The following is a 22254-nucleotide window of genomic DNA, read 5'->3' as shown; positions in this document are numbered from 1 at the left end:
TTAGGGAAGTAGAGGAAGGAGGATCAAGGGTTGTACTTGGCTAGCCTGAGCTACATGGAGCACCTTGTATCAAAAAGCAAAAACAGACCCAGGTGTGGTGGCCTTTGCCTTTAATCACAGCACTTGGGAGGAAGAGGCAGGCAGATCTCTGTGAGGTTGAGGCCAGGCTGGTCTACATAGTGAGTTTCAGGCCATCTGGGACACTCTGTCTCAAAAAGACCAAAAGAAAAAAACAAAAGCAAAACCCAAAAAACAGAGAACATTGAATGTGGCTTTAGTTGGTAGTGTGCTTGCCTAGCATGCACAAGGCCCTGGTTGGATCCCTAGCATTACATATTATTGGACATGGTGCATGCTAATAACAGAGGGTTGTTAGCACGTGCACACACACATGCACACTGTCTTAGTTTGTTTTTCATTGCTGTGACAAAATACTCTGACCAATACCAACTTGGGGAGGAAAGGGTTTATTTGTCTTACATCTCCCAGGTCGCAGATCATCAGGGAGCCCAAGGTAGGAACTGGAGCACAGGCCATGGAGGAACACTGCTTACTGGCTTGTTCCCCTGGCCCCTGCTCAGCCTGTTTCTTATGCAACACAGGGCAACCTGCCCAGGGGTGGCACCACCCACAGTGGGCTGGGCCCTCCCACATCACTCATCAAGAAGATGCCCTTCAGACATGGCCACAGGCCAGTCTACTAGAGGCAATTCCCCAATTGAGGCTCCCTCAACCCAGGTGTGTCAAGTTGACACTAAAGCTATCCAGCACACACACACACACACACACACACACACACACACACACACAGAGAATGCCCCAGATTGGAAAGTGATCTTTTATAGGGAACACTCCCAGTGGAAAATTTTCATTGTAAGGTTGAGGGTATTACCAAATGTGCTCCATCGACATTCTGAAAGTTTTTCATTCTAAAAAACATGTATATTTCATAGTAACTTGAACTCCAAATTTACCTTTAGGAATCACCTTAAAATTCCAAAAAGACGAGACCTGGACTGTTCAGTGTTGCTCAGTTCCTAAGTAATGTCAGTTATACAGCTGGTGTCCAATAAATATTTGAATTTAGTCAATGAAGGAGCCAGCAGTCTGCAAGTAAGTGTAGACCCACTGGCTTTAAAAGTGAGAAGGAAAGCATTTGCTCATTTCTATCAATACCAACCCAGGCCAACATCAAGTGGGTAGTGCAACCTCACCTAACACAGCAGGGAAGAGACTCAGTGGACCTGTCTGAGGTTGTATAGACAGCTGCAGCATGCTGGCAACTCTGGCTAATGCAACACAGATGCAGGCAGAATAGAAAGACAGAGAAAATGAAAGGAACATGGGAAGAGAAAGGAGCCCTTCATCATGAAGTTGTGTTGATATCTCTCAAAGAAGATGAGGCAGGAGGATCACAAGTTACAGGCCATCAAGGCTACTCCTTGGGCTAGAACTATAGCTTAATTGTTAGAGTGGTTCCCTAACAAATAAAGTCATAGTTTTTTAACCCCATCACCATGTAAACTGGGCATGGCAAAGCACGCCTGTAATCCCAGCACTGAGACATGCAGACAGGAAGATCAGAAGCTCAAGACCAGTCTTGGCTATGTAGTGAAGGACAGTCTGGGTTACATGAGATCCTGTCTCAATAATAACAACAACAACAACAACAATAATAATAATAATAAATTTTAAAAGCATAAGCCATTCTCTGTCTTCCTTGTATAAGCAATCTCATTCTGGTCTACGCTCACTAAAGCCTAATCTAGTCTTCCACTGAAAAGTAACAACAAGGGGAATTAGACTACAGGCCAGCCACAAAAGTCCATGCATCCTATGATCCTGAAGTCGAACATCGATGCATTAGTAGTATTTGTGCAATGCATTCTCAGTTTCTGCAAGGGGAAACAAGATTGTATGCCACCTGGCCACCCTCCCAGTCATGAGAAAGCACACCCTTCCACCTTGCCATCTGCCATCTGCCAGGAGGCTAAAGACTTCCAGTTGCCCCTGGAGCAGTCTCCAGCTCCACACCACACCTGTATTACTCAAGAAATGGGTAAAAGGGCAGGGATTCCCCTGCGGGTATGGTGATGATGCTGGTATTGGTAGTAAACTAATAATTATTGATATGTGCCAGTTGACAGCACACACCCATAAACCCAGAACTCAGGAGGCAGAGAAAAGAGAATTAGGAGGATGCCTGTGAGTTTTTCTTCCCCCTCTCACCTCTAAGGTAAGGATCCAATCTGGGGCTTCATGCATGGTGTCTAGGCAAGTGCTCTACCACTGAGACACAGCCCTAGCCTCTTCCCTTCCCTACTTTTTAACAACTAAAACTCCAAGTTGAGGTATTTCTGATTTGTCCCTGATTGAAACAGAAAACAGAAAAAGAAAAGAAAAAAATCAACCCACAGTCTATTCTGACTGCTCCTGTCTCCCATTGTACCTTTCACACAGCTCCTCCCTCCACCCCTAACACACACACACACACACACACACACACACACACCACCACCACCACCACTACGACACCCCCCCCCCAAGTAACCCTGAGGTATATCTCTAAGTTGCCAGTCAGATTGACAAGTCAGCCTGATACCACAGCCCAAGCTTCAGGCTAGTGAACCACAGTGTGAGTGAATGTTCCAGCTTACCTGGGATTTTTTGCAATTTGATCACTTAAAGTTTCTTGAATGAGCCAGGACGGTTGGTCATTCCACTCTAGAACCATCTGGAGAATGCTTAATAAATTTAAATGACTGAAATAGTCCTGTACCCACAACTCCAAGCCAGTTTTATCAGTCTTGTAGGTTCTGAGTGGACAGTCACAGCAGCTCCACACCAAGCAGAAGCTGCATGCTCCCAGACTCTTGTGGACTACTCTGATCTGCATTTCCTAGTACTTCACCTCAACCTCACACAGCTCACTGCAATATAAGTCTGTCCTGGCTGTCCAAGACAACTCTTGGGGAGTTGGGGAGTTGAGGACAACTCTTGGGGAGGGGGATTCTTTCCTTTGACCATGTAGGTCCTGAGGATTGAACTTAAGTTATCAGGCTTGGTGACACTGGCCTTTACTTGACGAGTCATCTTGCCAACCCCCTTTTTAACTATAATTTTTTTATTTTTTATTTTTGAAGTGTTGGGAATTAAACCCTGGGCCCAGTGCATGCTAGGCAGACATTCCTCCACAGCTACATCCCCACCCCCTATTCAGTCCTTTTAAGCTCAAAGCCCAGAATCAGGCATTGTGCCTTGGGAAGTAGAGAGGTAAGATTGGCTAATAGTTCTCCCCACTCACCTCCTGTGTGGTGCTGGAGACATATAGTCCATGGCCTTGTACAAGCCAGACAAATGTTCTACTTCTGAGCTATAGGACCCAGTGGCTATATGTGTCACTATGATGTAGGAGTATTGACATTTTGTTTACCTAAATAAAAATAAACATACCCAAAACAATACATGTTAATTGTAACAAACTACTATTTACTTATTTATTTATTTAAAGACAGCATCTCACCTATCTCAGGCTTACATCAAACCTGTGCAGTCAAAGATGACCATGAACTCCTGATCCTCCTGCTTCTAATTCCCAAATGCTGGGGATACAGATGTGCATCCCACAGTTCTACAGATGTATTTATGATGAAAAGAGACAATTCTGTGCAAACCCTACCCTTTACCCCTAACCCAAGATAACTTTCTCTACTGGGCCTGGTATCTTTCCAACCTGAACCTCTCAGAGTCCAACTTAATTCTCCAGAAACCCTCTAGTGCTGTGCTGGGGGCCTCAGGCAGGGAGGGAGCGTAGGCACTTGGCAGCATATGGGAGATGAAGGGTGAAGGGGAACTTGTGGAAACCTATGTCATAGGAGACTTTCAACCCTCTATTCCAATTTCTAAGGCACTGTTTCACTTCCTCCTCTGAGTCCCTACTGGATTAAGGAAATTGCAGGAGAAAATGGACTTTTCATCAGTATTCTCCAACCATACTAGAACTTCCTTCTTTCTGTTAAGACAATTATCATTCCAAATTTGCTGTTCTCCTCTGTGTCTGTGTGTATATGCACATGTGTAAATTTGTAAATTTAAGAGTTCCCAGGAAAATGAAAATATCTTAAGTATATAACCTGATAAATATTTCACAAATGAATAGACCCATTTAACAAGTGCTCAGGTCAAGATACAGAACATCTGCAGCTCTCCAGACATCTCCCTTGTGCTCCCCAAAGGTAACAGCTATTCCATAAATCAGTGTTTGTATTCATGGCTTTAATTCACCAAGGTTACTTTGAATGCCAATTCATTAATTAAAATGTTAAATGATGCTGGGCTCAGTGTGAGTCTGGCAGGAGCATCCTCCATGTGCTTGAAGGTGAGCTCAGGCCTGAGGCACCTCTGTGGATACATCCTACAACAGTCAACCCTCTGTTCAATGTCGAATCCCTGGACTGTGCAAATTGGTCTCAGTGTATTGAGCTGGACAGAAACAAAAGCCTTATGAAAACGGATAAACACACATCTCATTCTTTCCTGAAGAAAAGTTGGGGTTGGGGGTGTAGCTCAGTGGTAGAGTACTTGTCTAGCATGTGCAAGTCCCACGATTCTATCGCCAGCGCCACAAATGACCCGTCCCCATTATTTTTCTTCCCATGAGGCTCTGCTTTGTCCTATTTCAAAAATGTGCCAGAATTGTTACCCTCTTTCCCCATCCCCCATGGCTGCGTCTGGATTATTCAGGAACCTAGAAGAGATATTCTGGGGGAGGGTTGGGTTTAGTGATAAGACTGCTGGGAAATCAGCCAGGAAGTGGGCTGAGAGAAAATGAAATCCTATTGAGTCTGTCGGCACGTCTGTTGCAGCAGCAGCCTCCACAGCACTTGTTCAGACTGCAGAGGAAGCAAACGCCTTTGTGATGATACTGTTTGACTAAAAACTCGCTGAAATATTGAAGGGGAAAGGGGAAACCCAGAGAGTTCCATAATTGTTTTAAATTAAGAGTGCCTTCCCAATGTTAATGACCTCAGCTCAGATTTGCTTTTTGAATTGTCTCTGTAACCACGACACCTCCAAGCTCCTGGCAAGCTCCCACAGTGATTTTGCAAAGATGCACACTTGTATGGGACTGATTTGGCATCTGAACATTCAGCTCTTTTACATCTTCTCATTTACTTTTCTAGTTGAATGGATGATAAAGATGCAGCGAATCGAAAACAAACATGGAAGTCCATCCCCATGCACTTCACTCAGGAATACAGATACAGAAAACCCACTGCTGCTCTGTACTAACCCCGATCAGAGCAGAAAGCAAGAAATAATCCATCAGGCAAGTACCTATTGCCTAATGGGGAAAAATCAAAAGGGAGAAAAGTATTTTAGCAAAATGAATTGCAGAAACCTGAGTAAGCCAGCCAGAGACACATGGGATTTTAAAACATCTGTATGGAAACATTCAGAATGGCTTAGGGAAAACTGTGTAGGTAGAGCTTATTTGTTCAGGAAGCAGTGCAGTACAATGGCAAGAAAGTGAACTGAAGGGAAAACTCACAGGTAGCCAGCAGCCAACTGCAGACTTGTGCTTCCTATGACCTGTGTGCCTCCGTTTTCTTATATGTACAAAAGGGTCTTTAAGAATCTACCATTATGGGGGCTGGAGAGATGACTCAGTAGTTAAGAGCACTGGCTGCTCTTGCTGAGGACCCAGGTTGGATTCCTAACACACACGTGGTGGCTAACAGCCATCCATAACGCCAGTTCCAGGACATCTGATGCCCTCTTCTGACCTCTGCAGGCATTGCAAGGCATGGGTGTACTTACATACATGCAGGCAATAACTCATATACGTAAAATTAAAAAAAAAAAAATAACCAAACTAGTTGCAAAAACTTCAATCTTTAGCCCCAGCTGTCCTGGAACTCACTATGTAGACCAGGCTGGCCTTGAACTCACAGAGATCCGCCTGCCTCTGCCTCCCAAATGCTGGGATTAAAGGTGTGCGCCACCACGTCCGGCATAAAATATTTTTTTTAAAATCCACCATTAGGGGCTGGAGATGTGGCTCAGCGGTTAAGAGCACTGACTCCTCTTGCAGAGGACCCAGATTCGATTCCCAGCACCCACATGGCGGCTACGAACCATCCTTAACTCCAGTTCCAGGGGAATCCGAAGCCCTTTTCTGACCTCCATGGCATTGCACGACATGGGTGCACTCACATACATGCAGGCAATACACATACACATAAAATAAAAAAATAATAAATAAAAAAATATTTTTAAAAAATCCACCATTAGCTGGACTGGTGAGATGGCTCAATCTTTGGTTAAGGTGCTTGGTACTAAGCCTAATGCCCTGAGTTTGATTCCCAGGTCCCAAATGGTGATAGGAGAGAATGACTTCTACAAGTTGTCCTCTGACCTCCAGAGACATGTGCACCATGTCTTGTGCATGTGCACACATAATGAATAAAATGTAATAAATAAGAAAATATTTAAAAAGAATCAACCATTCAAGCTGGAGATGTGGCTTAGCTTGTAGAGTGCTTGTGTAGTATGCACAAGCCCTGAGTTTGATTCCCAGCATTGCATAAACCAAGTGTGGTATGGTAAACCCCTGTAACCCAAAACTTGACCTTGGCCACATGGAGTCCCAGGTTAGACTGGGGCATATGAGATCCTGTCTCAAAATAATTCAATTGGGCTGGAGAGATGGTTCAGTGGTTAAGAACATTGGCTGCTCTTGCAGAAGATCTGAGTTAGATTCCTAGCACCCATATGGTGGCTAATGATTATGTGTTACTCCAGTTCCAGGGGATCTGATGACCTCTTTTGACATCCACGGGCACTGCACAACATGAGTACACTTACATACATGCAGGCAGTACATTCATACACAAAAATTATAAATAAAATATAAAAAATAATTAATTATATTTAAAAAGAATTAATATAGGTTTCATATGAATTGGAAAAACCAGGATGCACAGGCCTGTTTCAGAATATATTGAGAAGTCACTTATGCAGGTGCAGGCTTGAGTAGCCATTCTCTCAGAAGACAAAAGTAGATAGATAAAAGTAGTTGCTGATGAGAAAGGTACCATGCTGATGTTTTGTGACTGTGAGCAATCCAATCTATGTTTATTAATCGTCCTGCTGTGAACCAAGCTTCAAATCTGCTTCCTGTGGTTCTATGTTCTACACAATGAGTGAACATTTGCTTGGGACTGTGGCAATATGATTGAAGATTTGCCTCCATTTTCCTGAGAGAGCTTTGGCTCCAAGTAGCCTCATTCTATTCCAGCTTACTCAAACCCGTGTCCAAGACTATCTTCTCCAGGTCAGTGTCTTTCATCAGTTGCTGATGATAAATGTACTCTCAACACTGTGTGTACATCCAGTTTCTTCAGTAACTCATTCTTTTCAGACTAATCTTGGGCTCTGACCAACACTCCACAAGCCTCATAGTAACCGAGAAAACACCTCCCCCCTAAAAGTGGCTTCTCAGTCACTCTCTAAGCAGTATACCCTTTCTTACAGAGGCCAGTAACCCCTCTTAACCTTCAGGGATGTTTCTTTCTCCATCCTTCTCTCTCTCTCTCTCTCTCTCTCTCTCTCTCTCTCAAACACATTTATTTTCTAACCAATGGTTCTAATTAAACCGAGGGTTTGAAATGCTTGCATGTAAAATGTTTGTGATAAGATAGTTGAGCACAGCAATGAAAAGCCAAACTCAAGGCATGAATGTTTATGACTTGCTCATTGAACCGCACTCATTCCTGCTCACGGTAGATTCCTGTTGTAGGCAATGATGGACATTTCTGTTCTATTTTTCCTAGGTGACACTGTTCAGGGCACACTCCATCACCGATTCCTCATCTTTCAATTGTCTCATTATAGTGCTTTCCTTCTTATCCCCCTCCTGATGCCAAACCAGTGTGCAGTTTGGAAAGCTGAAGTCTGAGTTTTTCTGTCATCAGTTGTGGCTTCTTCAAACTTCTCAGAGTAAAAGAAAATTGGGTTGTTTTCAGAGTGTTCTCAGTTTTTATGGTGAACACATCATTGTCACAAATGAGGACGAAGTCTGGTTTGACCATTGCACCCATTTTTTTGCAGAACTAGTCCCACTGTTAGCTTTTCTGGTACTCATCCAAGCCTCACAGGTACCATCTCCCCTCCATGCTGAGTGGTGGCCATAGCGGGAGGGCCAGGCCAACACAGTGGTGTGCTCTTGCTTTTTCAATCTCTCCCTCTCCTGTTACATACCATTTCACCACATATGATTCTATCTGACCTCTCCTTCCTTGAAAAACAAAACAAATACTTCCCCCACCTCTGCCCTAATCCAAAATTCCCCTTATGCCCTCTGTTAGGATATTTGTGTGTTCCTATGGAATTCCCTTGTTTAGTTTTCATGCATCCTTTAAAACACTCCAGGCTGGCTTCGTTACCAACCCCCAAAAGTTCCATTGTGCCTGCTTTGTTAAGGGCTGTACAACAACTCCTCAAAGTCATCTCCAAGTGCTGACCCCAAGAACCTGTGAATTGGCTTTATTTGGAAAAAGATTTGCAGTGTAATTAAATGAAGCATTGCCAGAAATCATCCAAGATATAAGAGGAACCTTAAGTTCAATCGCAGGTGCTCTTATGAGAGAAAGGCAATGGAAGAGGACCAGGCGAAGATGGAGACAGACTAAAGTGATGAGTCACTAAGCCAAGGAATGTCAGCTGTCACTAGAAGCTGAAGAGATAAGGAGTCTCCTCTAGATACCAGAAGTTTAGAGATTTTTGGTCTTCAGAACTGTGAGAGAACAAGGCTGAGGATGTAGCTGGGTAGTTGAGCACTTGGTTACCATGTAGAAGACTCTGGCTTTGGGGCTGGTCAGATGGCTTGGTGGGAAGAAGTGCCTGCTACCAAGCCTGCTGACTTGAGTTCCCTTTCTGGAATCCACCTGGTGAAAGAAGAGAACTGACTCTAGCTAGTTGTCCTCTGACCTCCATATGTATTCAGTGACATGACTTCTCTACAAATAAATAAATAAATAATAAATAAATAATATAAAAAGGCTCTGGGTTCAAGCCCTAGCATGGCAAAACCAACCAACCAACCAATCAACAAAATAATCACACATACACACAAAAACAAAACAAAAAACAAAGAAAAAAACCAAAATAAAACCCAAGAAAAACAACAACAACAAATCTGTGAGAAAGTTTTTGTGGTTTTGTTGTAGCCCCAGAAAGGTAAGTCATCAATGATCTTGACCTTATAAAATGCTGACATTCTTGCCATCACCATCACTCTTTTACTTTGCAGCAGTATTTGATTCCTTTAAAGCATCTCACAATCCTGCCATCCAGGAGCCCCCTTTCTGTTGGATTTTCTTTCTCTGTTTGAGTGCTTTATCTTCAAGTTCCTTGCCAGGCTTTGGCGTCTACCCAGTCTCTATGTGTCTTCTTGTCTCCCTTTACATTCTCTTGAGTAATCACAATCATACCTGTGACTCTAATTAACAGCCATCCCCTTACCACCACTCACCAAATCAATGCATCAGACTTAGAACTGCTGAAAGCCTTGGTTCTATGAATTCCATGCCTTCTTTTGTACTTGTGTGTGTGCATGTGTATGAGGCTAGAGGCTGATATTGGGTATCTTTCTTAATTGCTTCTCCGCCTTATTTTTTGAGACAGAGTCTCTCTTACTGAACCTGGAGCTTACTAATTGGCTAGAGTGGCTAGCCAGTGAGCCCCAGGGATCTTCCTGTTTCTTCTTCCCCTGCACTGGGATTATAGGCTTACACTACTAAGTCCCACTTTTTAAGTAGGTGCTAGGGATTGAATTCAGGTCTGCGTGCTGGGTGAGGAAGCACTTTACTGACTGAGCCATTTTCCAACTCTCTCCAAGTCATTGCCCCTGGCTGTAGTCCTCCTCCTCCTCCTCCCCCTCCTCCTCCTCCAATATTAGTTTTCCTTGCCTGTAGATATTGTTTTAAATATAAATTCTTCCCCCCTCCGTGTGTCTGTGTGTTTGAGTCAATGCCATGTGTGTAGGTACCTGTGGGGGCTAGAAGAGGGCATCAGATCTCTTGGAGCTGGAATTACAGGTGACTGTGAGCCTCTTGACATGGGTACTGGGAAATGAACTTGAGACCTTTGGAAGAGCAGCAGGTACTCTTAACCACTGAGCTATCTCTCAAGCCCTCTTCCATGCCTTCTTAATGAAACAGCCTAGACACTATACAGCAGTCTTCCATTTAAGCAAACATACACATATAAAACAGAACTTTACAAAAAGTTTTATTTATTTTATGTTGAATTTATTCCCAGTCCATTTTTGTTTCTTTGGTTTCGTTGGGGGCACAGGAACTCATGTTTGGGTTAATTTGAGCAGGAGCTCTGTCAGGACCATGCACATCCTCAGTCCTTTGTTCACCTGTATGTGCTCAGTAGCTGCAGAGTCTATATCTACCCCCCACCTCAATGGCAGGGAAGTTATTAATTTCTTTCCCCCAGAGGCAGTGCATAGGCATAGTTCAGGTCTCTCAGCATTAGTTTCTAACAGTGAGAAACAAATTCAACAGGATCACTATTCTACAGTCATTGAGTCCATTTCAAAAACTGTGCATTCAAGACTCACATGTAAAACATTTGTGTTTAGCATACTCTACTTTTTCAAATGTGGGCAGCAAAAAATTCAGCACTTTTGGGGCATAGTGATGCATGCCTGTAATCCTAACACTTGGAAGATGGAGGCAGCAGGATCACGAGTTCAAGGTCATCTTCAGCTCTACAGTTTGAGGCCTGAGCCACATAAACCCTGTCTCAACCTCCACCTCCACCCCCAAATCAGTACTTTTTTTAGGTCTCTGACCCTGTGCCCAGCCTCATAGTTTGACCAGGGCTCACTTACTGGTGCCACCACTGTAACCATAGAATGGTACACAGTGCTTCTGCAAAGTGACACCTTTTTGGAAGGCATGCCCTTGATAGTCTGGGATGTTTCAGTGATGTTTTGCTGTGAATATGACGATTTGAGCCTCTTGTTTTACATGATTTTGTGGGTTAGGTAAACACTGAATCATTTTCAGAGAATACCTTAGGCTGCTCGTGTGAAAAGGAGTTTTTATCTCTGAAGAAATGGTGTGTTCACCATTTAATGAAACTCAGAAACTCTATTTACTGAAACCCTATTTAATGAAACCCAAAAACCTTTCTTCCTCTAAGAAAATCTTAGCATTTGCTGTCTAAAATGTATTTTGAACCCATTCATTTCTCTTTATAGTTACCAGCATTAATTATCTTGGGGCTTCAAGGCCATTCTCTTTTGGAATCTTGCAACTGATGCTCTATGTAACAGCCACCATGCTACTGCAGTAGATGGTGCCACATCCCTACCCACGGCTCTTTAAAACAAAACTCAGTGGGGCCTTGTGTGACCTGGTCACTACTTCCAGTTCTCTGCCTCTGCTGTCAATAACAGACCTTCTCAGGTCAAGAGGGCTTATGAAGCTTTGGTGACTTCTGCCTTCCATCTTTTCTTTGGAGAGAACTCCTGACAACCTCCTTCATGTTACAGCAGTTTCTCCAGCTGTTTTCTCTCCCACAAGAGCTCAGTCTTCCCACCATAGCAGTTGCCACAATCAGTAATTACACACTAGGCTGTGTGCTATTAGCTCTCTCCCCGACTGGGCTGCTTCTAGACAGCAGCTGGACTTGTGTCTGTTTCTTGTCAGCAATTGGAGTACCTAGCTCAGGGGCAGGCACAGAGGGGGTCTGTAAATATTTGCTCAATGAATTCACCGTTTTCTACTCCATCGTCTCTTGCCACAAGTGTACATCCTTGTGGGAAGGCTGTTCTGGTGAGAAAACTTTCACTCACATGGAAAGTGAAAGGCAATGCCATATATTTTATAAAAAGCCAAAGACTTTGTTTTACAAACATATAAATTAAAACACTCATACACATAAAATATGAATAAATCCAAAATAAGAATAAAAAAAAAAAAAAAAAAAAAAAAAAAAATACAATCGCTTACTGGAGAATATATCCAGGCCTGGTGTTGAACCATGGCAGTATCAATAGATACAGGTTTGTTCTTTCTTTTTAAAACTGTAAGCCATAGAATTTACTATTTACACCTACTTCAGACATTTATTTTGCTTACAACATCACAGGCATGGAATGGATTCTATTTGATAGTGCTAATTCATAAAGGTGCGGGATAAAGAAGGAAAATACTTAGTGTTACAAAATATGGATCATAGAAAAGAAACCCACTCCACAAGTGTGGTCTTTGTTTAGTATGATTGGACATGCTTTCTTCAAAATTCTTCTGGAAAAGGTTCTAAAATTGGTAGTAGGAAAGGACAAATGAGCAGGTGCAAATTCTTGTCTGTGCAACAACAGTTATTTAATATACCCCATGACTGACCAGCTACATAAAACCCACAGAGTTTTGTTAAAGTGCCATGGGCCGACAGCATAACAAAATATAAGGTGTAAATAGAAAATTTCCTTTTTCCTTTTTTTAAACAAGAGTTCACTGAGAATCAGCAATAATAGAATATGCTGTATAAACTATTCTCTACAAAGGTTGATCAGCATTATTTACAATTGGTACATCGATACAAAAGAAGGCATACATGTTATCCAAGTCGCTTTTTTTTTTTTAATTTTATATGGCTGACAGGTCTATGCAGTGCGTTATGCTTAACAACTAGAGCTTCTGAGCCTCTATGGCGGGAAAAAAACAGGGGCCCCCCGGGGGGCGGGGGGGGGGGGGTGTGAGGAGCCACAGAGCCTAAACAGAAGGCTGAGTGGGGTGTGTGAAACAGAGGGACCCTAAAGACTTCACGCTCCTGATGCTGGATTGGTTGGTCCAGTCGAATTCCATGAAAACAAACCCAAAGGAAAGCTTTGATTTGCATTCCACTTTTTTTTCTAGCCGCAAGTTTTTAACACATTATAAAGTAAACCTGTGGCTGATGGCGAAGGAAGAAATACCGTGGGTTTTCCCTTTTTGCTCAGTTTTCTAGACATGTCCTCACCTAGATCAAAGCCAGTCTTTCAAAAAAGTAAGCAGCATTGGGTGGAGAGCTTCTTTATTCCAGATTAAGACACAGAGCTGACCTGCTGAGCTGCTCCCTCTGCCTCTGTGAAGACTTTGCTTCTTGGAAGCAGCCTCTCATCCTCTCAGACTTCGCCTTGGAGTAGAAGAGTTTACAGATCAGAGGCTTATTCTGTTGCTGAGACTTGTTTGTTTTGTTTTTACTCCTGCACGTTTTACAACTCAAAATATCATACTTTTCAGTCTGAGGAAATGTACAATAAAAACATAATTCAAAGAACATTTTAAAAATATAAACATTGCTTAAACTTTCCTAAGTTTCATATTGTTTCTGAAACTATTCTGGTCAGTTAGCTCTGTAATATAGTAAAACATAAATTATTACAAAATTAACACTATAAAAATTTACTTTAAGAATATTTTCTAAACTTTTTTTTCAAAGGATCTAACCTTGTTTATAATTTTTTAAACATTTATAAGTCTTAAAATCTGCCTTAACCTTTAAAAACAAAAAACAAAAAAAAAAAAACAAAAAGTAACAATCGTCCCTTCAATTTGCAGTCTTTTTTTTCCCAAGATGTAAATAAACCGGCATATAAGTGCACTTTTAACACTGTAGAAAGAAAAGTGAAACAATCCCAACTAATGTCCTCGTACTTAATATCAACTCCTGATTTAAAAAAAAAAAATCTTCATTTTATATTAAAAGTTTAGAAGTCTTGTAAGAAACACTGTCAGTGCAATTCCATTGACGGAAGTCATTTTTGTCCTCCGTCTCTGCAGATTCAAATCCTGTGGTGAAACTTAACAGTAGTCTGATCTTTGGGTTGGGAGAGAGGGAATGCAAAGGAAAACTTTGGGGAGGGAAGGGGGGGTATGCTGAAAACTAGCATTTGCTTCTGATTTCAGGATCTACAGAGCCTCTGGCAGATTCAAGCCCAGAACGCCTGCTTTATACTGTGAATTTTCTTTCTGATTCCCTATTAGAACTTAGTGGTACCTGTTTCCTTCAAAACTCTAGTATAAATAGCTTTATAGGTGCAGTGCTCCAGCACCTCCCTTCCAAATGGCTCATCCTTCTCAGGGCTGTCGCTCTCTGATTTGGAGCATCTGAGAACTGAGTGCAAGCTCTTTTGTGGATGTGATATGCAATCCATGCTAGAGTACTTATTCTCACGAGGGGTTTGGCATATAACCCTTTGTGCAGACTCTCCTCTGGAGGACCCTTGCTGGCTCCAGAACCTTCCTAGTAACTAGAGAACTCTTAGCAGCTATGGCCACTATGCTACCTCATGGATTGGCTTTCTTGGTTCTCATGGGCTTTCTCTGGGCTTTTTGTCTCTGGCTGGCTCAGCTTCAGGAATTTGGACACTGTGCCCTGGAAGGAACTCATCAGAGTAGACACCTAACAAGCTCCAATTATCACAGTCACCTGGCTCCTACCTACCGTCTTCTGTCCATGTTCTGTTTTCTGACAACCTCTCAGGCCTCCTCTGCTCTTTTCCCTGACTTGGTATATCTTTTCTGAGTTGCACAGAAGGACCTTGGCATTGAGTAAACCATATCATTAACAGGCTATTGTCCTCATTTTGGCTCCAGGCATTTGGTTGTAGCCACACAGGGCTGCAGAATCCAATTGAATCCCCTCCCACCTCTGAACACAGGCTGTTCTCCAACAAGCCCCCGCCCCCATGCTGTTCAGGGAAGCCAACGATTTTTGATGGCCAATAGGGCCCAATGAGTGGCAGGTGGGATAGAAAGGATGGGATAGGAGAGTGAAGAAGGGAAAGAGCTCTGCAAGTGCTAAAGTTCAAGAAATTCCACAAGTGACAACCCAGAACTGACATTCTGTGACATCTACTGTCAGGGCTGGAGCAAAATGATGGTGTGCTAGCAGCAACGGGAGCTAGGGGAGTGACCCCAAATTTGGAAGAATGTATAAGACATGACAAATGAAAAATAGAAAGAAAACACTGGAACTGTTTTCTGTAAATCTCAAATTAAGGTTCTTTTGCTTTTCTTAAAAACTAAAAATTGGTCTTAGAAGGAGGAAGAGGAGGCCAGAGCCACAGGCAGTGTCCAGGAAACACTCTCCCCACAGGCCAGCCCCTCCCTTCTCCAGCCTTAGTCTCCTAGGAGGATCACAGCAGGACTGGTTTGGAAGTGGCTTCACCATCTTGTTAGGGAAGAGTTCTTATCCTGCCCATTCTGCTTGCATTCTTCTAGGAAAGAAAAAGAAAAACTTGTTTCAACATAATATGTTTGGGATGAGCCACAAGAATTAAGGAGTGAACCTCAGTTTTCTCTTCTGACCTGTACATGACTAAGGGCAGCCATACTGGTCAACCAAAAGGGTGAATAAAAAGGAGTCCAACAAGTATTTGTGTTGCCACAGTCGTTCCAAGGCAGGGGGGGAATCAGGAGGACAAGTGTAGTGGACATTCACGGGACCTCTCCTGGAAAGAGGGCTGGGATATTATGTCTTTTTTATTGGTTCATCTTTTTCTACATAACTTATAAATGACACAGTGAGTTACTTAGCAAAGGCATATAGCCCTGGGTTAAACAGAGAGGCTTTGGAGATTTGGTGAAGTCAGTGTGGCTATCATCTTCACCTATCAGCTGAGTAGTACACGCTTATCCCTTAGAGAGTTGTTGCAAGGATTCATTGACTGTGATGTCTGTGAAGGACCAAGCACAGTGCATACAGAGAAAGGCCTCAACAAGTGGTGTCATTATTATATGCTTGCCAAGGCTGACTGCCCGCAGGAGTAGCTGGAGCTAGGGACATGAACAGGCCATGCTTGTAAGGGTAAAAGTGTGTTTTCCAGGCACACTACACAACCCCTGGAGAGGTGACTGGGCAGGTGCCTTTCTTCCAGACTAGCAAAGCACCAGGCTGCAGGTGCTTAGTCACACAAAGGGCCACAACGACTCAGAATGGTGGGGGCCTCCTGCCTCTGGGGATGCAAAAACAGGTGCAGCCATGAAATTTGCCCAAACTCTGACCCAAGATTTGTGGGGACATCCCAAAGGACAAAACACCAATACATGACTATTTAATGTCTACAAATCTACAACACATACTGCATGTCTCAGACAACACACCACCTGGGCTGTGTGTGTATTTTCTAAACAATATGAGATGAATAACACCTCCCCGCCCCCATTTTCTGTTAGACAAACACACAGATCCTCCTGATCTCTGGGCTTATATTCTGCCTACTCTTACACCTCAAGTTCATCAAAACTGCCAAGTTTTTCCTTAATATTCCCACTGTGAAACCACACACTGAATGGGAGCTACAGCTCCCCAGGAGCCTCGGAGAAAGCAGTGTCTGACATCCACCACCCAGCAATGAGTTTCCCTCCATCTTGTCTTACTTCACTTTGGCAATATCCTTAGGAGGCAGGTATCAATAATGCCATCCAACAATGAAAATGGACACCCAGAGAACTAATCTATAATGATCATACAACTGGTAATAATGATAATTATAGCTAACACTTGGGCTTGCTCTGTGCCAGAGAGTATTTTTTGGTATTTCATGAAAAACTAATTTAAGCCTTACAAAGGCCATACAAGGTTAGGGGCCACTAGGATCCCTGTTTATTAAAAATATTTTATGTGTATGAGCGTATTGTCTGCATGTATGTATGTAAGTGCACCTGTGTCATGCAATGCCCACAGAGGTCAGAAGAGGACATCAGATTCTCCTGGAACTGGAGTTACACACAGTTGTTAGCTGCCATGTGGGTACTGGGAATTGAACCTGGGTCCTCTGCAAGAACAGCCAATGCTCTTAACCCCTGAGCTATCTCACCAGCCCCAGGATCCCTGTTTTATAAAGAAGGAAATGGAAGGACAGAGAAGTTAAGGAACTTGCACAAGGACTCACAGCAAATAACCAGAAGGCCTAGGTTTGGAAGTCAGATTAGCTCTCCTCTCAGGTGGAGTGAGACTTGAACTGGGGTCTGACCTTAATGCCTACTCTTACCAGTCTGATGATCTCTGTGTGATTCTTTCCCCCCAATAACTTACCTGTCGGCTGTGTCCTGGGCTGGATATGCTTGAAGGATTGGATTGTGACAAAGCTAGGCTGCTATTTTTCCCAACCTGAAAGACACCAGTGAACCCACATTCAGATACCTGGGTAGCTTGGGAAAGACCCTCTAATGCTGTATGTTGCCAGGGCAGAGGAGCAAGGCAGCACAATATGCCTCATTTCCTCAGAGCAAGTGCTTCCAGTTTAAAAGGCAGAGAAAGAGACAACAGTTTGGGGACTTTGAGGATGTCCCTTCTCCTTCTCAGAGAAAAAATGGTGGCATTTAAATTCTTAATTTTGCTCCCATTGTTCCCCAGATAGGCAGACCACAAGAGGTGGACCTTGTTAACTGTAGCTCAAGGGTCCCACACAGCTCCTCTGACCACAGTGTCAGGTCCGCCTTGTTTCCAGCCCAGGTTCCTCAGACATGCTGCAGATAAAATGTTCAAGCTTGTCTGGCTAGGAGATGCCAGACACTTAGCCGTGTGTTCTCCAGAAAACCAGCCATGGCACTAGGCTGCCCCTCAAAGTGCAGGGGAAGAGGATGCTTTGCCCTGGGATGGCAGGTCAAGGGCACATGTAGCCCTTCTTTGTGGCTGTACTTGGCCTCTGGTGGACTGGGCCCTCAGGGGAACTGTTGCCAGGCCCTTCTTGGCTCTAGTCTCTAAACATCTCCCCGTTTAAACCCTCTTCGCACACAGACATGTGCCTTTCATTCACAGTACTGTTTTGTGTTCAATTTAATAAGTTGGTGGCAAATTTTGGCCTTACATTTTCCAGATATAATTAGATGGACCCATAAGTTGGTCCTAAGGATTAACTTTAGATTTCTTTTTTTTTCTTCCTTTTTCTTTTGAGACAGGGTCTCATATAGCCCAGGCTGGCCTGGAGTTTGCTAGAACTCCTGATCCTACTGCCTCCATCTTCTCGGTGCTGGGATTACAGGTATAGGTTAACCATCTTGCTCTTAGATTTCCTGAATTTTCTTCTCAGTCTTTTAACAGAATCAACTCAGACCCCAGAGTTGACCTCTTTCCAGACCTCTTTCCCTAATGGTTGGAAGTTCCTGGTGGTGACTCCAGACAAAGCTTTTTCTCTGTGGTCTGGTGATAAGCGCTGAGCTATCAGTGTTGGGGAATGGCTGCTGCCTGTCCTGCAGGCACCTGTCATGGCTCCCTCTGGATGTGCATTCTCTGGGGAGGCTCATCTGCTCTTTCTGTGGCTGGTTTGGTTGATTCATCATGCTGACTAGGCATTTCAGACAGTTCTGGGAACCAACAGGGCAATACTTAACACACAGGCACTGGAGTACTGGCAGGGCCAGGAGCTCAGAGCCCAATGCTTGGGTTTAAATCCCAGCCCCACTATTCACTCACTGTGTAACTTTAGGAACCTCTCTTAAGTTTTCTATGTTCATTTGACTTATGTGTAAAATTGGTTAATAGCAGGTAAGTACTGAGTTTGTGTATCTGAAGTATTCGGTGACAAAGTCCATCAATCCTGTGTGTCAGCTGCTAGAACTTTATCTAAAAAGAATGTGATGCTATGGCTTTGCTGCTCCAGGGGAGGTCTACAAGCCAGAGCAGCACCCCTGCCTGTTGGAAATGGAGACTCTTTGGGTCCCAGTCTTAGCCCATTCACCCTCAATCTGCTTTTTAATGAGACGTCCAGGTGCACTCATTGGTGCATATTCCAGTGTGTGAGCCTTCTGAGCCTGCAGGAGATATCAGCTTAGCAGCCTAGTTTCCAGGTAGGATCTGGAGGGTGCTAGCCCCCTCCCCAAACCCCTAGACCTGGAGAGTCAAAGTGGACCCAGGTAGAGGACCTGTGCCTCACTATCCTCTCACCTTGGCCAAGGCTGCAGCTATCTGGCTCCTGAATTCCAAATGTGCTGTTGTTCACATATGTACTTGTGAACTCCCCCCCCCCCCCAACAGATGTGCTTTGTGGACTTTTAACTTTATCCCCTGGCACTGGAGATAAGATGGTTGTTATCCACCAGGTGGGTGTTGGGGACGGAACATAGGTCCTTTGCAAGAGCAGCTAGTGCTCTTAACAGCTGAGCCATCTCTCCAGCCCCAGTTTTTAACAAGGGCCATACATGGTAACATAAAATGATAAAACTTTTATTTCTGTTTTTCTGAGACACGGTCCCCCTGGACCCCCAACTGGCCTGGAACTCACTATATAGACTGGGTTGGCCTTGATTTCACAGAGATCCACCTGCCTCTGCCTCCTAAGTGCTGGGATTAAAGGTGTTAAAGCATTTTTTAACACCTGTCTCCTATCTTTCCAAAGTCCTCATCCTTAAATAGGGCTGGCTTTAGGGTCCAGTCCGTTAGTTCCATGGTGGTAAACCTGGAGCTACCCTCATTTCCAAAAGGATGGCTCTCACAGTCTGCTGGGGTATGCTGAAGAACATGGGGCTTAGCCCTGTAGCCCTGAGCTCCCATCTGTTGGGCCCAGGGTGATGGAGGCCTATCATCAATAACTCTCCTAGTCTGAGGAGACAGACTGGGTTTGGTACAGGAACAAAGCCCCAAGAAAGCCACAATTCTTCTTGGATCACCCACATGTCTCAGATTCCTCATAGTACACACTTGTGTACTTGGGGGACACTGTGGCATTGAGCACTTATTTGCCACTGGTGCAAGCTGCAGTTTTACTTTAGGACAGAAAGAGCTATATCATATATTATGAGGGGAGAGGGGTGGAGACAGCTTGTTGAGGTGAGGACAATCACTTGGGAGTTGGAGTCTTAGGCTGCCACTCTCCAGGTGGGACCTGGCATCACTTAACCAGTCTGGGTCTCCTGCTTTTCCTGAGGGAATTCCAACAGATCCAATAAAACTTCTTAGCAACAGAACTCTTTAATGAAATAGTCCTCAGAACCTCAAGATATGAAACAGACAAGTAGAATGGGGAAACCAGACCCTCTTTGTGCCTCAGTTTAGCCATCTGTAAAGTTGTGACAACTCTGTATTCCCCCATGCTGGGTTGGTGTGAGGACTAAATGTAACGATCATTATAGAGTGCTTAGCTTAGCACAGTGCCGAAGTGACTCTCTCCTGTAGGGAGAGTCCTACAAAGAGCTCTCAGAGAGGGGATGAAGATCACCTATGGGGAACCTGGGGGAAGGAGCCACGCTTGTTACCAGTCTGAGCCACCTGGCCAAGCAGGGGTGCTGCCCAGCTCCCCCTGCCCCCCAGAGCCAATGAAGGCAGTGCCAGGAGCTCCCTTACCTGCCGAGAGGAGGTGCTGTTAACGGGATCCGGCACCGGTGCAAGAAGGCCGGGCGGGTTCTTTTTGTGAACGCTATTCATACCAGGCATTTTAGTGATCTTACAGGCTTTGCTACTAGGACTTGAATTCTTACGCTTTTTTCCTTCTGATTTGTCAAAAGAGAGGGGCAGAGAAGACACAGCATTGTGTGAGGCCAGAGAGAGGTCCCCTGCGTGGAGCGCAAGGGAGGGCACAGAGAGGGAACAGGGGCCACTGCTGCCGCCCACCGCGCCCACCTGTCTCACTAGGTCCGCGGGGCCGCCGGGCAGGGAGGTCCGTCCTGAGGGCTCCAGCTTGGCACTGAGTGGGCTCACCCCATTGTTTGAGTTGTGCACAGACAGACTGTTATAGGGAGGGGCTGCCTGATAGGAGTTCAAAGAGGAACTGGCATTCAAAACGCAGTTCTTTTTGTGGGGCCCTGATAATGGAGACGAGAGGGAAGTCTGCAAGGATAAGGAGGAAGAGGAGGAGGAAGTCGAAGACTGAGGCTTCCTCTTTTTGTTACTTGGAGACTCGTCGCTACGGGCTGACAGGTCTTTGACTTTTGAGGATTTGCTGGTTTTGGTTTTGGATGGCTTGTGGGATGGGGAAGGGATGACAGCTGGTATCGGGGACACGGCGGATGGGGCCTTGAAGGTTGAATCCATGATGCTGAGGGTTGCGGCCACATGGGGGAAAGCTGTGGTGTGGGACATGAGGACGCGCGGGTCCGGCGATGCCACAAAAGCTGCGTCTGAGAGCATGGCTGATGTCATTATGTAAGAAGAGGTGAGTCTCGAGCTGATGGGAGCTGAAGGAAGATACACAGCACTGGGGTTGCTGAAAGGCTGCAAAACGGATGCTGGAACAGGGGTGGTGATGTGGGCGGCTGGCGAGGGCATGGGGCTATCTGCCGCAGGAGGGATCTTCCTAAACACGAGAGAAGAGCCAAAGAGAAACAGTGAGACATTGGGTTGGCATCGCCTGGGAGGCTGGGTGAGCTTTGAGCGGCAGGGCTACAGAGGATACCCCAGCAGGACCAGACTATGGAGAATGAAGCCTTGAAGGATGGTGAGATCTGAAGGATGGCCCTTCCCTAAGCTGCCCCCCATGGCAACATCAGCATCTACTTTTAACACTTTCAGATTTTCAGAGCCTATTCTCCAGGCTTGGATACTGGAGAAAAGCAGATTTGGGTTCATGAGTGAAAGGCAAATGTTACTGCGACTCTAAATATCCTCAGCAGTACTTCCCCTGCCCCAACCTTTGGCAGTGACGGAAGTGGTTTTAAATGAGAAGTGGTTATTTCACATTTAGGCCTTGGCTTGAAGAAATGGGAGGAGAAGCCTTGGCCACATGCCCCCTTCTGCCCATTGTAACCTTTCTCATCTGTTCTTCCCCACATTCTCTTAGCTGGAAGCATTCTGGGAGGAGCTACCAGTCAGTGCCCTCCTTTGTTTGCTACCTAAAGCCTCTGGCTACTCTGGAGAGAGGCGCTTCCATGTTAGCTCCTGGCCACTGGCTCCTAGTGGCCACGGAGGGCCAAGGGCTTGGGAAATGATGAAGATGTCAAGTTGTCTATCCTTAGGACCTACGCTTTTTCCTCTTTGCCTTATTCTACCTCAGTGGGGTTGGGATGGGGCTGCCTTTTGATAATCTTCCTGTCCCTGGGATGGGAAAAGGTGAGAGTTCTGGCCCTGAGTATCCAGAGGGGACCAGGAGTTTAAGTGCAGGATATGGGCATGACAGCCTGTGGACAGGGGGAACATCACTGCTTTCTTTAACGGCTTTCCTAGAGGAGGACGGTACTGAGGGCAAAGTCCTTAGAGCCAATGCCAACATCAGGTGGGTGTCATTCTTGGGTCTTCTGCACACTATTTTTT

The 22254-nt window shown here is 44.7% G+C and overlaps 1 protein-coding gene across 13 annotated transcripts in view; it reads right to left on the bottom strand.

Moving 5' to 3' along the window:
* Positions 1-13316: 13316 nt before the first annotated feature.
* The window catches only part of Atxn7l1 (ataxin 7 like 1), a 250556-nt gene continuing 241618 nt past the window's right edge, over positions 13317-22254 (bottom strand). For 5 of the 13 annotated variants that reach the window (XM_017797546.2, XM_017797547.2, XM_029562337.1 and 2 more), the window contains one exon: positions 19965-21301. In XM_017797546.2, the coding sequence (XP_017653035.1) occupies positions 20224-21301 (1078 nt within the window). In that variant the 3' untranslated portion in view covers positions 19965-20223. Of the gene's footprint in view, positions 15287-17106; positions 17182-19402; positions 21302-22254 lie in introns of those variants that run through there. The other 8 variants (XM_008830733.3, XM_008830734.3, XM_008830735.3 and 5 more) reach the window with 5 other exon arrangements.

Source organism: Nannospalax galili, unplaced genomic scaffold (genome assembly GCF_000622305.1).
Source record: "Nannospalax galili isolate Female #2095 unplaced genomic scaffold, S.galili_v1.0 scaffold312, whole genome shotgun sequence".
Classification (NCBI taxonomy): Eukaryota; Metazoa; Chordata; class Mammalia; order Rodentia; family Spalacidae; genus Nannospalax; species Nannospalax galili.
This window is presented reverse-complemented; position numbering and strand designations above follow the sequence as displayed.